Source organism: Gallus gallus, chromosome 2, assembly GCF_016699485.2.
Source record: "Gallus gallus isolate bGalGal1 chromosome 2, bGalGal1.mat.broiler.GRCg7b, whole genome shotgun sequence".
In the NCBI taxonomy this organism is placed as follows: Eukaryota; Metazoa; Chordata; class Aves; order Galliformes; family Phasianidae; genus Gallus; species Gallus gallus.
In genome coordinates this window covers 97,196,790-97,210,765 of record NC_052533.1, presented here as the reverse complement: position 1 = coordinate 97,210,765, position 13,976 = coordinate 97,196,790, and the positions used below count along the sequence as shown (strand labels likewise).

Below are 13,976 nucleotides of genomic sequence, written 5' to 3'. Positions count from 1 at the left end.
AAAAGCAGAGCTGTAGGTGGAAACAGGTAGTGCTGAGAAGCCAACATCCACTCTTTATGTATCTCAGTGACTTTAAGTTGGACTGTACCTCTAAGCAACAGAACAGTTATTCGCAGCCACACTTTATATTCACTCCTGAAACACTTTCTAGATTAGCTCCTTTCAAATGCAATCCAGCAGTTGCTTTGAGTACACTCCACTACGCATATCATAACCCTGACATAGTAAAGGAAACCATCTTGCTGTTTCCTTAAAAGCAGGCTCATGCTACAAAAGCAAGCTAATCTTCCAAAAGCCGTAGTACTGAGCCTCTTTCTGTCTCCAGTTCATTGCTGTGTCCCACACAAAATCCTAAGTTCCCGATCTTGTGCAACTTCATATCTGGCTGAGCAATGCAAACATGCAGCTGAGAGATGGGAATTTGGGCTTTCTGATCATCAGGCTGTTATTGATCCTCTCTGGCCGCAAGACAAATTCAGATCAGGAAGACATGTTTACCTACAAATACATGATGATGCAGATTGGCTAGAATACACTATCAGACTTGGGTTTGCATGGCATGCAAATTATTCCTTAGGGAAATAAGAGACTTGCTTACAAGAAAAGAAACTTGCCCAGAAAGAAGATGGAACGAAGTATCCCAATCTCAGAACAGACACCTCTGTGGCCTTCCACATTTATAAAACACATTCAGTCTATTCTGACTGCAGCCACATACCATTGTTATCTAAGTGAAGTGGCTGCTGCAAAGACTGCTTTTGTGCCACAGTTCGAAGGTAAAATTGGCTAAGTATTCATTAAAGCTTCCAGGAATGCACTGAGTTACCTTAGCAATTTCCTTTTCACTCATGCAGACAGTATCCTATGTAATGCCTCTAAGGACAAATCACAGCTGTCATTTCAAAGTTAACATCTTCGACTATTAAATCTCTAATTCAGTTTATTATTTTAAAGACTTACCTTCTAGTCATTTAGACAGGCCTTGCAGAGCACTGGGAGCCATTCCAAATTACAAATGAAATTAGAATCTAAGTCTGTAGGAGAAATCTCAGCGCACTTCCCGATCAGCAGGCATCCTGCGTTCCAGTTTGCTCCCTCAATCCAAAAGACCTAGGAAAGGAAAGGACCTGAGTATACTCTGTGATGCTTACTGTCTCTCTCTAATCCAAAAATGTCTGACTTCCAATAAGTTGTGGATTCAACAATAAATGCTCTTGACCAAAAATAGTTCAGTGTTCAATTACTGAGTGCTTTCTTCCCACAGTGAGGATTCTGTTTTGCTGAATGCTCTGAACAAGAAGATGAGCAGGAAAGTGACAAAGTTTCCAGGTGATACAAAGGTATTCAGAGTAGTCAAAAAACAACTGCAAGAAGTTGTGAAGGACCTCTTTCTACTGGATTTCTAGGATATAAAAGGGCAGACAGACTTCAGTGGTGGTAAGAGCACTGCACATGAGAAAAATAATTCTTGATAGGTAAAGATGACTTCTGAATTAGTACTATGACTTAGGAGTAGAAGTTCTGGAGTAAATTGAAAACCATAGCTCCCCACTCAGCAGTGAGCAATAATACTTTAGGAACTATTAGAAAAGAGAACAGAAAACTTATTTATGCCACTAAGAAAAGAAATGTATCCACTTCCCAGAAACCAGTCATGGTTGCCATTAATAAGCAAATAGTCAATAATAGAAATAGAGAGAAAGGTTGAAGAGTGCTATGAATAGGACAACTCTCATACAAAAAGAGATGAGGACTCCTCAGTTTTGAAAAAAGATGATTAAGGATCATATGAAATACTTCTGTAAAATTTCTGCTGACCTGTAAGTACTTCCAGCCCCTGACGGGTAGACTGTGCTGTAACCATAAAACCCTTCAGAGCTAATTAAACATGACTACGCAACAGGATTATGAAGCATAATTATTAGTATTATAGAAAAAAAAATCACTAAACTAAAATTAGGGATGCTCCAAAAAAATAAGTGTTAATCCAACAGAGAGAACAGACTTCCTAGTTTTTCTCTCCACTACACATTTATATGAAGAACATAAACTGTCTCAAAGTCAGATAAACAGGTCCTTTGAAACTGTTTCCCAAAACACAGTTGTCTTGGTTGACATCTCCTGTTATAGGATTGGCTTCATGTGGACCTAACTATTTCATTTTAACACCCACAAATGTCCTTAATAATTATTAATTCTTAAAATCCTACCTGGTGGGGATCCATACCTCAGGAAAATAACATCACCACAATCACAAAGATGAGTTTGGATTCAAACACTAAATAAAGGAGAGTTTTAAGGGTTGTTAAGGAAAGTTAGTTCGAAGGAAAAATGGATGTTAAGTTTGCTGAAAATGAGAGGATTCAAAGCCTAATGTTAAAATAAATGTTAAAGGTTTTGTATGTGACTTCAAGAGACAACTGAATCACAGAATCACAGACTAGCCTTGTCCTACCATGTAAAGTCAGACCATATTTCTCCATTATTCATCTCCATATTTTTATAAGCTCCCTTCAAGTACTGGAAGGCCACAGTGAGGTCTCCCTTGAGCCTTCTCTTCTCCAGGCTGAACAAGCCCAACTCCCACAACCTTTCTTCATAAGAAAGGTGCTCCAGCCCTCTGAGCATTTTGGTGGCCCTCATCTGGATCTGCGCCAACTCCAGACGGGCCCTCACAAGGGGTGTATGTCTAGCTACGCTCTATTGTACTTGAAGCCATTCACGGTAGTTATTTCCACATATTGCTTGTGCAGTTCCAACTATCGTGATGTTCATTTCTTCCTAAAAAGAAATATTTTCAAGTTTTCAGTTTATTCACGATGTAGAAACAGGCCTTTGTCACAAAGTATGGAATTGCAGACATAAGAGGAAACTGGATGCCACGGAATGCTATCAGAGTAACACATCCTTTTTCTGTCTACAAGAGAAGCTAAAAATATATTTCTGTCACACTACTGAACTGAGCTTTTCCTACAGACGGCAGCTCCTTTCAGAGCAGACCTCATAAAGACCTCATAATTATTTTGTGTAAAATTGAAGAACATTAAATTTGAAGACCAAAAGCATAAACTTCAGAGTTTATGGAGGAACATGAACTAGTTAAAATAGTTTTTGGCCAAACATTAATTGACCTTTCCTAGGTACAACATTGAAGTCGGCAAGGCATTTCCTTGTCTGGTAACCTTTAGATTTAAATGGAAGAGGAAAATGTCTCTGAAGGACATTCAAGATGATCAGATTTGTTTCAGGACAGGCTTTTAATTTCTATATGGAAAGTATGCAAGGAGAAGCAGTACAGTGAAGAGTATCTGGAATGATCCTGGGGAGGAAATCCTTCATAGGGGATCTTGCATCCTAGGAGAAGCAGGAAGTGTCAGGAAGAGGCATGGGTGCATCTCCGCCACCAGAGGAAGAGATTCTGACAGTTGACATGTAGCTTTCTAGCCAAAATCACCTTGAAAATTTGAAAATTAAAATTCAGTTTTGATTTTGAGGTTGGAATTTTCTTCTTGTTCTCCACTCTACCAAGGGCTGGATGAAGAACTCTGGCATCTTAGGCACTCAGCTAGTGTGCTAGATTATATTTGCACTTGGCAAATATTAAATAGTGTTAATCTTCCCAGAAATCATCAAACACTGAGTAATAAATTACAATTACAAATTATTATTACTGCATTTGTTTTTCTTTCTTTATCACATCCAATCATCCACCTCCATAGCCAATTCTTTTCAAGCATTATGTTTCTAATACCAGTGTCTTACTTACACATTGTCTGGAAAACTCTCATACTGATAAGAGATTTACAAAGAGCTTGCTACTAGAACTGAGGTAATAGATAAATGGTAAGTACTCTGAGGAGAGGCATGCAAGACAACGTAAGTTAATGTACTTTCGGGAATCAGGGTCTTCATAAGGAAATTCTTGCCAAACAAAACACAATTTACGTAAGTTTTAAGATGTAGTGAAAGTATTGAAGCTCACCATGATGGTGTCAATATGTGGTGGTGAGAAGGTTATTATAAATATTTTTAGTACTCAAAGAACATAGTAATTTAAACATAAAAAACACTGGTGCTTGTGTTTTTTATAAAAGAGCCAGATTGTTACACATGGAACATGCATATGGAACTGTGCAGTATTTCTGTTTCTTTATAACTTATAAACTATTTGATAGCTTTTTGCATAAAAGTAGTTCACTTTTTTAATAACCCTGTTAAAATTCATTCTTTTGAAAAAACAGTGGTGTAACGAGAATTGCCTGTGTAGTTTGGAATGGAACAGAATTAGAAGCCCCGGGTTCAGTGGTCCAGAAATGGCAGAACAGTGATTCAATGTGATGTTAAAGTCATAAAGAAATAAAATCCAATGCTGAGAATTTAACCATAAAATATTAACAAATTCAGGGTGGACATTGTTGTGACAGGCCCAGTAACACAGAATTTAAAAACATATAATAATTTAATTGGCTTTAGTTTGAAAGTAATCCACCAGAATAGAATCTTAACAGGTTGCATAAAATTTTTATAATTCATACAATATTGCCGTAGTTTATCACCACCATCAGCTATTTCTGCCAGTGATGAACAAGAGCCTGCACATCACACTCACAAAGATCTGCACAGCCATCCAGAATGTGGCTTGTCTTTCATGTTGCTGTTGCCAAGGCTGAAACACACCATCCACCTCCTCATCACCTCACTGTTTTCACATTCACTGTTTGGTCTCCATAAATGTTCAACAAGTGCCAATCAATGTCAATAGATGACATTTTTTCCACATGGAAAAATTCAGTGACACACCTTTGCTTCAAATGAACTTCCATGTCAGATGCCATTTAGACAGACTGCCCTTCTGCTGCCATCTGTCACACAAGAACAGAACAGGATACTGGCAGAAAGATTTAACCTCTACTGACACACCACGACGTAGGGGAACTGTCAGGTCAGGACTTGGACTGATGATTGAGCACCCGGTGAAGAAGTGTGACTAGCCCAGGGAGCACAGGCACATTGTTTGCACCTGTGCTCTCCAAGTGCCCAGAAGAGGTGGACCCAGGGTGGAGACACTCTGGGCTCGTATAAGGGCAGCCACTGAAGGGAGAGCAGCTTTTGGGCCTGGGCTGCTTCCTTAGGAGTGCTGTATGTCCAGATAGCCCCTTCACCAGCGGGGTGAGTTCAGCTCTTCTTTCTGTGTGTGACTACTGGCCTACCTGTGAATACTTTACCTGGTATTGCCAAGAACCTGTCAGAAGCAATTTTGCTTCTTCGTGAGCAGAACACACCAACCAATTTCATTGGCCAACATAATAAAACAGGAGGCTTTACTTAGGGCAGCCCCAGTACTGTGTCTCGCTTCCCCTAAGTGCGGTCTCTGTTTTAATCTTCTGATGATTCTAGACCTCTCTTATCAGCATGCCTATCTAACTTAAGCTGTGGGATGGCTACCTCATCTCCAAATAAAAGAAAGGGAGTGCTAAGCTGGTTAGAAGACACAAGAGAATGAAAAATACATTGAGACAGTGTTGTTCTATAATAAATTAATTCAGAATTGTACTGTCAACAATGTTTCCAACATAATGAATTATGCTTCAATATACATACAAATAAATTATCCAAAGCACTTGAAAATAAGTATCTGAAATTGTATATCATGGAAACAGAGTGAACAAGACAACTCAGTAAAACTGAGTAATAAAGTTGAATTTTTTTGCTTTGCCCATAATACATCGCTTTGGTTGAATATGAAATTTTGTTAGACTGAAATTTCAGAAGCATCAAGAGTTAGATTAAAAAAATATATAGCCCTAAATCTGTCAGCATAAGCCAGATACAATAAGTCTGATTTCCTAATGGAACTTCAGTGAACAGCTGTGTAATGTAAACAAGATTAACAATCTATTTCATAGAGAAACCATTAAGATCTCAATCTTGTAAAGATTTCTATTGACAAATTCATTGGAGATTTAACTATACTTGACTCCAGACCTCTCCTTTAGCTCTCTTTCCTGACCAAATGAGAAGCCTCATGTAATGGCTATTCTGACAACAGCTGCAGTGATTTTTTTCATCTTTAATGTTCTTAGCTCTCTACATCTCTTCACTGACATGCACTTCTTTTTTTGCTGCCTCTGCTGTCTGTGGTTTCAGTGGAGGTGGATTTCACCACCTGTTCTTCATTGCATTTAGCACCAAAAGTAGATTACTGCCCATGGAGCCAATTCTCAGAACTTTTACTGTCCTTTAGGGGAACGTTCTACAAAGATTCATTTATTGCCTCTCATGTCTCTCTATAAAGTTGTTCTTCCACAAAGATGTCTCTTCACATAATGTTGCCAAAAACTTGTAAAGCAGTCAACAGTGTGTATTATTACTATTGTTGCTTTGAGCAATTAGTAGTATTTCCTGGTTGGTTTATTACGTCCTCCCTCTATCCATCCTCTCATTCTTTTAAATGTAACTGCTGAGTCTTGGCCTAACCTTGTAAATGTTTCAGGTCGGGCTTGTATTCTTGTCCTGTATTGCACATTACATGCATGAAGAACAGCTTCCTGACTAGATGTAGCCTGTTCTTCTGGGCTCACTGATAGTATGATCAAGTCTAAGCTTGCCCTATATATTTTGAAATTCTAGCCAACTTGTATGCTATTTTCCTTGGGTAATAAAGGAAGGAAATACATGAGTTTTTGGAGTCAGAGCCAAAGAGAAGAAAGGTGAGAATGAAGCTGCCAGAACAGCATGGACTTATGTTTGGTTTTGAAAAAATAAGTGCCAAGAAAGAAAGTGATTTGTGACTGGATGCAGGGGGTACTTAATACTCCCAGATTTCTCTTAGATAAAGCTGATGCTTCGGCATGAATCAAATTCCTAGGAAGCAAAGCCAGACCCAAGGGGTGTTATGGCCTGGCACTATATGAACACTAAAAGCATGCAAAGAAACATGATACTCTAAAAAAATAACCTGCAGTGTTTGTGTCGTATAAAAAGGAAAACTGTGGCCAACCTGAGGGAGCATAGGTTAAGTTATTACCTGAGGCGAAACTGAACCTAAATACCTGTAGAGCAACAGATACCTTGGTTTATATAGCATCGCCTATGAGCTTAATATTTCATATGGAAGTATGTACAGTATTCCAGTAGGGTGCCTCGTGCCTGTCCTGCCAGAAGGAAATACGCTGTATAGATTCCCCTCACTCAGGAGGACACTGTCCTGCCACTCAGTTTAATGGAATTATGATGGCCACTAACTAGGTGGGCTATCTGCAAATGTCTTATCATCCACCCTAATTGAACTGCAGCCAACTCAGCACAGAACCCCCATCTTCCTAATGAGACTGGAGTTAATTTTGGAGAATAAAGAAGGTAGCAGGAAGTAAGCACGTCTCAACACTAATGTATACTTTAAAGCCAGTGACTTTCAAAGAAAGAGTTGGGACCAAAGTCCATTTATTCCAGTTAATGTTGTCAAACTCTAAAAGGCTATGGACTCAAAAATTATCTGAAACATACTGAATAGAAACCAAGAAAGAACACTTAAATGCTGTCACTCATAGAACTCCCAAACTGTTACATATTTGGATATAACAATCACTTTTCAGGTCACTGCTGTTGAACAAGATAAAAGATACCTTTCCAATTGACAACATTACCAAAAATTTTCAATCTTAGAACAAAGAAATGATGCTCAGGTTTTATAGTATTTGTCTTCTGTTGTAGCAAATGCCAGAGAAAAGCATTTTAATTACACCTGAGGAAATTGCTTGACTATGGCCTATTCTTATTGTACTACAGATCACATGTAAGATAAACAGTTATTCATCTACTGCTTAAGACAGAAATCACTTTCTGCAGATGCACCCTTTTAGTTTACTGGCATTAGATGGTTTGCCCTATATGTTTCTATTTCTCTTTGTTGTTGTAAGTTTTTAAACTTCTGGTAATTGCTTTAAAAGAACAAAGCTCTTTGTTTAAGAGTAGCTCAGGGAGATCGTAATTGCTATAAGGTACAAGTCTGTTTCCAAGTATTTCTGAAATGCTTCTCTTCTGCACTAAATAATTAATGTTTAATGTTTGGCCAAACTGTAGAAATTTCCTGTGGAACATGGATGATGACTTCAGGAAGGGAACGAAGACCTGTCAATTCAATTTTCAGATGATTTGCTTTAGAAAACCACATATATTAAAGAATGCTTTTTTTTTTTTTTAAGAAAAAATAATAATTTCAGGAGTACAGGAACATATTCTCAGTGAAAAATATTAAGTAATTAATTTCACATCTTTGAAAATTATAGATTTATGGGCTGTGAATCTAAGAAAGCAGTAATCATGCTTTTCTCCATAAATATTGTCATTCACATAAGGAAAAAAAGAAAAGAAAAAGAGCTGCTTTTAATTTAATCTAGTACATCACATTTCCCTCCTCGTGCACCCAGCTCTTCATGGATTTTATCTGACAAACTTAGTACTCTTATCTTCAGCCATAGACAGGAGTGATGTTATCTGGTGGTATCTAGGAGCAGAACTGTAACCCAGCTGTGCAGGAGGGAAGTGTGTCAAGGCTACTATTCACCAGCAAAATCCAGCTGCATCAGCTCAAAAGCACCTGCCCCTTGCTCTGATGTTCTGCCTCCAGATGTCCTGTTTTCACTGAAGAGAGCAGAATGTCCCTGGAGAGCTGACTACTACTTTTTCATTGTGTTAAATCTCAATAGCGTTCTGGGAAGAAACCAATTCAGTTTCTGATGAAAACAAGCATGTGATTCCTTCTAGCCAATGATACGCACTGATGTGGATGCAGCTAATCAGAGAATGTGTTAAAAATTACAAAAGCTCATCATTACTATTTCTGAAGCTGTTTTTGCTTCTACTGTGACATGGGAAGACCACTACACTACCCACCCAAGATCTCTCACTTACATTCACCAGGTAGTAAGAACTGAGGACAGATTCAGACTTATATTTATCTATCGCACCACAGTCTCGTAACTGCTCAAGAAAACCTTGGATGGGAGGGATATAACACAGACTTCTAAATGGCTGGGAGAGAAAGATTACAAGGAAAGTCGGTGGAAGAGATTATGTCAGATAGGATTGTATTAAAATGTTCATATTTAACAGCAATATTTCAGATCTGTTTCACACCACCTGGCTTTCAAGTCAAATACATTTCTCATATTCCAGTTATAACTCCTTATAACACATTTTTATTGATGATCTGAATGAGGGGATTGAGTGCACCCTCTATAAGTTTGCAGATGACACCTAGTTGGTATGAAGTTTTGATCTGCTTTGGGGTAGGAAGGCCATTCAGGGGGATCTGGACAGGCTGGATTGCTGAGTTGAGGCCAATGGGATGAAGTCCAACAAGACCAAGTGCTGGGTCCTGCACTTTGGCCACAACAACCAGGCAATGCTACAGGTTTGGGGCAGAGTGACTGGAAGACTGTGTAGAGGAAATGGACCTGGGGGCGTTGGTCAATGCTCAGCTGAACATGAGCCAGCAGTGTGCCCAGTGGCCAAAAAGGCCAATGACATCCTGGCTTGTATCAGAAATAGTATAGTCAGCAGGACCAGGGAGGTGATCATCCTCCTGTACTGAGCTCTGGTAAGGGTATATCTTGAGTGCTGTGTTGGAGAACAGTTTTGGAGAAAGACATTGAAATCCTGGAGCATTTCCAGAGAAGGGTAACTAAGCTGGTGAAAGTTCCAGAGCACAAGTCTTATGGAAAGTGACTGAGGGAGCTGGGATTGTTCAGTTTGAAGAAGAAGCTCAGGGAAGACCTTACTGCTCTCTACAACAACCTGAAAGGAGGTTGTGGCAAGGTCGAGGGCCAACCTCTTTTCCCAGATAACTAGCAATAGGACAAGAGCGACTAGCCTAAAGTTGCACCAGGGGAGGTTTGGGTTGGATAATAGGAAAAATTTCTTTTCTGAAAGAGTACTTAGGCACTGGAACGGGCTGCCCAGAGAGGTGGTTGAGTCTCTGTCCCTATAGGTTTTCAAGAAACATTTAAATGTGGTACTATAAAACATGGTTTAGTGGCCAGCATTGGTGGTAGGTGGATCATTGGACTAGATGGTCTTTACCAACCTTAATGATTCTATATTTATATATAAATATCTATAAAGAAATAGACAGGATATTTAGCACTGCTGTTTTAATGATACTCAAAAACACTGGACTTTACATACCTTTCCCTTTTGTGATCATTATTACATTCTCTAATTATTGCTTTGCTTTCTTCAGATGAGACAGGTTCTCTGTATAGATCCCATGTCTGCATGGTCTCAGTGCAGTCCGAGAGAAGAGCATGAGTATCCAAAATCAGAGCCCAAGTCTAGTTCTCAAACTGAATTCTGGGGATACAGTAAATTTCAGCCTTTCTGAAATTTGATTTCCTCGCACTGAAGCATGCTGTGTATAACCGCCAAGCCACAGGCTAGATCCAAAACAAATACTTTTAAAAAAATAGTGAATAAAATAAGTACCTTCTAAATTTAGATTTAAAAGTCCCCAATGTTGGCACATTCCTTAGTTCTACTGGCAATGAAGTTTAAAAGCAAGCAATGGTTCCTTAATCTAAGTACCAGTTAATAGTACAGTGTGTACAGATCTCTACTAGATATGCATTGAAGTACGTGCACTCACGGAAGGGATGAGGAGCAAACCAATGAGTCTTTTGAGTTTGCTGAGATGACCAAACCCCTGAGAGGTGCGTAAGGAGTCAATCATCATGATTTTAGAATCAGTTTCACACAGTCAGGAGCAGGATGTGTCCTGCAACACATTCAAGGAATTCCTCTGACATCCAGTGTGAGCTGACACACCTGTGTCTAACACTTCATGGGTACTTGGTTTCAATAACAGCTAAGGGTCCTAAATGTTTCTGAGGATGAAGCATCTCAGATAGGTCACTCAAATTTTGTCACATTAAACTACTGAATGCTTCTGGAAAGTTGGCCTTGCTGCTGGAAACTGGAGTTCTCAATAGCATGCAAGCTAAAATAAATACTGAGAAACTAAAATATAAAATCATTATAAAACAAGCCCACCTAAAAGTTCAAGCACAAAGTAAAAGCCTAATTAAATATGGTAAAAGCTATTTTTACATGAAATCTTAAAATCAGAAGACTGAGCCAGCAACTGCAGGAAAGTAGAAGCCAAACCACAATCTTGCTAGAAGACACCCTAGTATATAATGCCACACACTTTTTCCAACCTTGAACATAAGAAATTTGGACTGAACTTGTGCAGTTTGGTACCTAGGTATTGAACAAAATTGTTTTACCACATTGCTTAAGCTCTCTGCCAACAAGCCACATAGCACGAGAATGAAGGAAATTCACAACAATTAGGTACAAAGCATATTATATATGACACAACTGTCATGTTAACTTCTTAAAGAAAAAAAAGAAAAAAGAAAAAAACCTCCATTATTTACATATGCCTTTCATTAGCAGCCAAGTAACTTACTGTAGTAACTAACTGTACTGATTTCTTTATAAAGCGCTAGCACCTACGTAACTGTTGGCCAGCAGCAACTAAACAATAGATTCCCTCTTGAAGTGACACATTGTATAAGTACAAGATTGATATAAATGATTCCTTTTTCTCTAATCCTGAGTGACAGAACAGTTATGCCCTTATAATCAAAACATCCAGACTGCTATGAATTAGCATTACTCATCTGTCTGATCCAAATCTCATCCAGTCGGGATTCAAAGGAAGAAAAAGAAAGCAACGCATGTTTCCAATAAAATAATAGAACCTGTTATTGAGGGAAAATAATAATAATAATTTTTAAGTTCCTTTTGCCCTTTTTTTTTTTTTTTTTAATAATGTGAACAGAGATGTTAACACAGAGGATATTATTGGAAGGAAAATCCTTTGTCCATTTTATGAAGTTTTTTAACTGTCAACTGAAACTATTAATAAACTTATCCTTCCTGCTCTTTAGACTTCTACCACAACTGCTATTTGGATTTATTCATGACTTCCTTTTACTAGAGACATGCCAGATCTGCTGTATTGTCCACTTGGAAAAAATCCCACTATTCACAGCCACTGAATAAATACTCAGATAATAATTATTTGCATCACAGCCGTCCAGACATTTTCCACTCATGAAAACCTTAGAACAATGCATTATTTTTAACAGTTTAAAAGAAAAGAAAAATTCTTATGACAGTAATTCCTCAAACATGAAGTATTTTGTCTCATTTGTATAAATGACCTCTTTTCAAATCTTATTTTGTATAAAAGCTTGTGGTTCCAAAGCTGTCTGGTGTCTCAGAGTACGGAATTAGTTTTGAGAGAATCAGGGCTATTTTTCCTATGTAAGTACTGTTCTAGATACTGCTGGGTAGTGGCATAAGTAAGACCAGGAAAAAAAAAATCAAGCTAAAAGAGGAAATGGTCCTTCTCAGCATTAAAAAATGAAGAACAAAAAATGTACAGTGAATAAATAGTGTGCCTAGAAAATTATTTATTCATATTATTTTCAATTTATCTACACAAACTGACAAAAGTGAGTGAAGCCTGAAGAAGAAAACCCAAGCATCTCTGTTATTAGTTGTTATTAGGCAAATTTTGGGCAGATCTGTTTAATTGTATTGTCGTTCCCACCAATGCTTATCTTTTTCAGGGTAAAGCTTGCTGAGCTAATGGCTTAGAGGTGAGTAAGAACCAACCTCTTAGGATTCCTATTGTGGTACTGACCCACCCTGGTGGTTTATTAAATAAAAATAAATGGGGGAGGAATATACAGTATGTGTATTTTTGTATAGTGTTTTGTACTGTATCATATAGAGCATTACATTAAAGGATATATAATGTTTCAAGCCTACAGGAAATGGTCTCTCTACTGTCATAGAAAGAAATGGCTTGCCTTGAGTTCCGTGGTGGATACGTATGGTAGGGGAGGAGGCATTTGATTACTGCTGGAATCATTTCTAAGCCATAGGGAAACAAAATGAGTAGGATCCAGCAAGCAACCAAGAATCTACCATATGCTGTGTGAGAATTTGCCTATATTTTGACAATTACCCAGAGCACAGAAATTCTCCCTGACAGGTTCTCAAGCCTGGGCCAGTAATTCCTTATACACTCACAAGAAAAAAAATGTTTCTTCATGTACGTAGCCGGGAGATAAGCACTTTGCTGGGTCAGTCAAGCTTTTTGATAGTAGCAGAAGATACTTCAATCTGAAGAGTTCGTCATCTTTAAGTTCTCTCACTGGCAGAAGGGAACTAAGGGAGACTTTCAACCATGGCTTTGAAAATTGATTATTAAATATTTCTCCAGGTGGCAAGTTAGACAGAGACGGGAAAGCACTTTACATCTATGTTGCATTACTATCAAAGGTTGAATTAAGGAGAAGAGATTGCTGCCTGCCTGAGAGGATAAGATATAGATGAACATGAATTTTGTTTTTTTACATTTATATGTGTTACTTTAAAGAAGACCCAGCAAACTAAAGCTAATGGAAAACAGAACGGGGAATTAGAAACCATATTCCAAATTTTCTTAAAAAATGTAAATTCCCATTAAAAAATGTAAATTCCCAACTCCATTACCTTCACCACCCCCTAAAATGGAATCAAAGAGCAAAAAGTCATCACACTACAATTTTGGCTAACTGAAGAAAACAAAGTTAAACCCAGTTTGATTTCATTATCCCTCCACTACCATATTCACACAAGCCAAACGCACATTGAGGGGACCAGAACTTTCACCTGCATCTTCCTGTCCCCACTGGCTACCCATTCCTTTCTGAACTACAACTTGGCTTCCCAGATGCTTGGCTTCCCAGTCCTGACAACATAATCAAGAAAAGAAAAAAAATAAAATAAAAAAGGAAAAAATAAAAAGGGAAAGGAAGAAAAAAAAGAGGAAATAGAAGGAAAATAAATATGACTGTCAGACCCATTACACACAGTCCTAGGACTTCCACCCACACCCAGAGAGATGGTGAAGCTCC

At 38.2% G+C, this 13,976-nt stretch overlaps 1 protein-coding gene across 1 annotated transcript in view; it reads right to left on the bottom strand.

The window, feature by feature from the left end:
- Positions 1 to 966: 966 nt before the first annotated feature.
- Positions 967 to 13,976, bottom strand: part of LOC112531831 (basic salivary proline-rich protein 1-like) — a 123,363-nt gene continuing 110,353 nt past the window's right edge. The window contains exon 6 of the mRNA XM_046937943.1: positions 967 to 1,110. Coding sequence (XP_046793899.1) covers positions 1,097 to 1,110 — 14 coding nt within the window. The 3' untranslated portion in view covers positions 967 to 1,096. The remainder of the gene's footprint in view (positions 1,111 to 13,976) is intronic.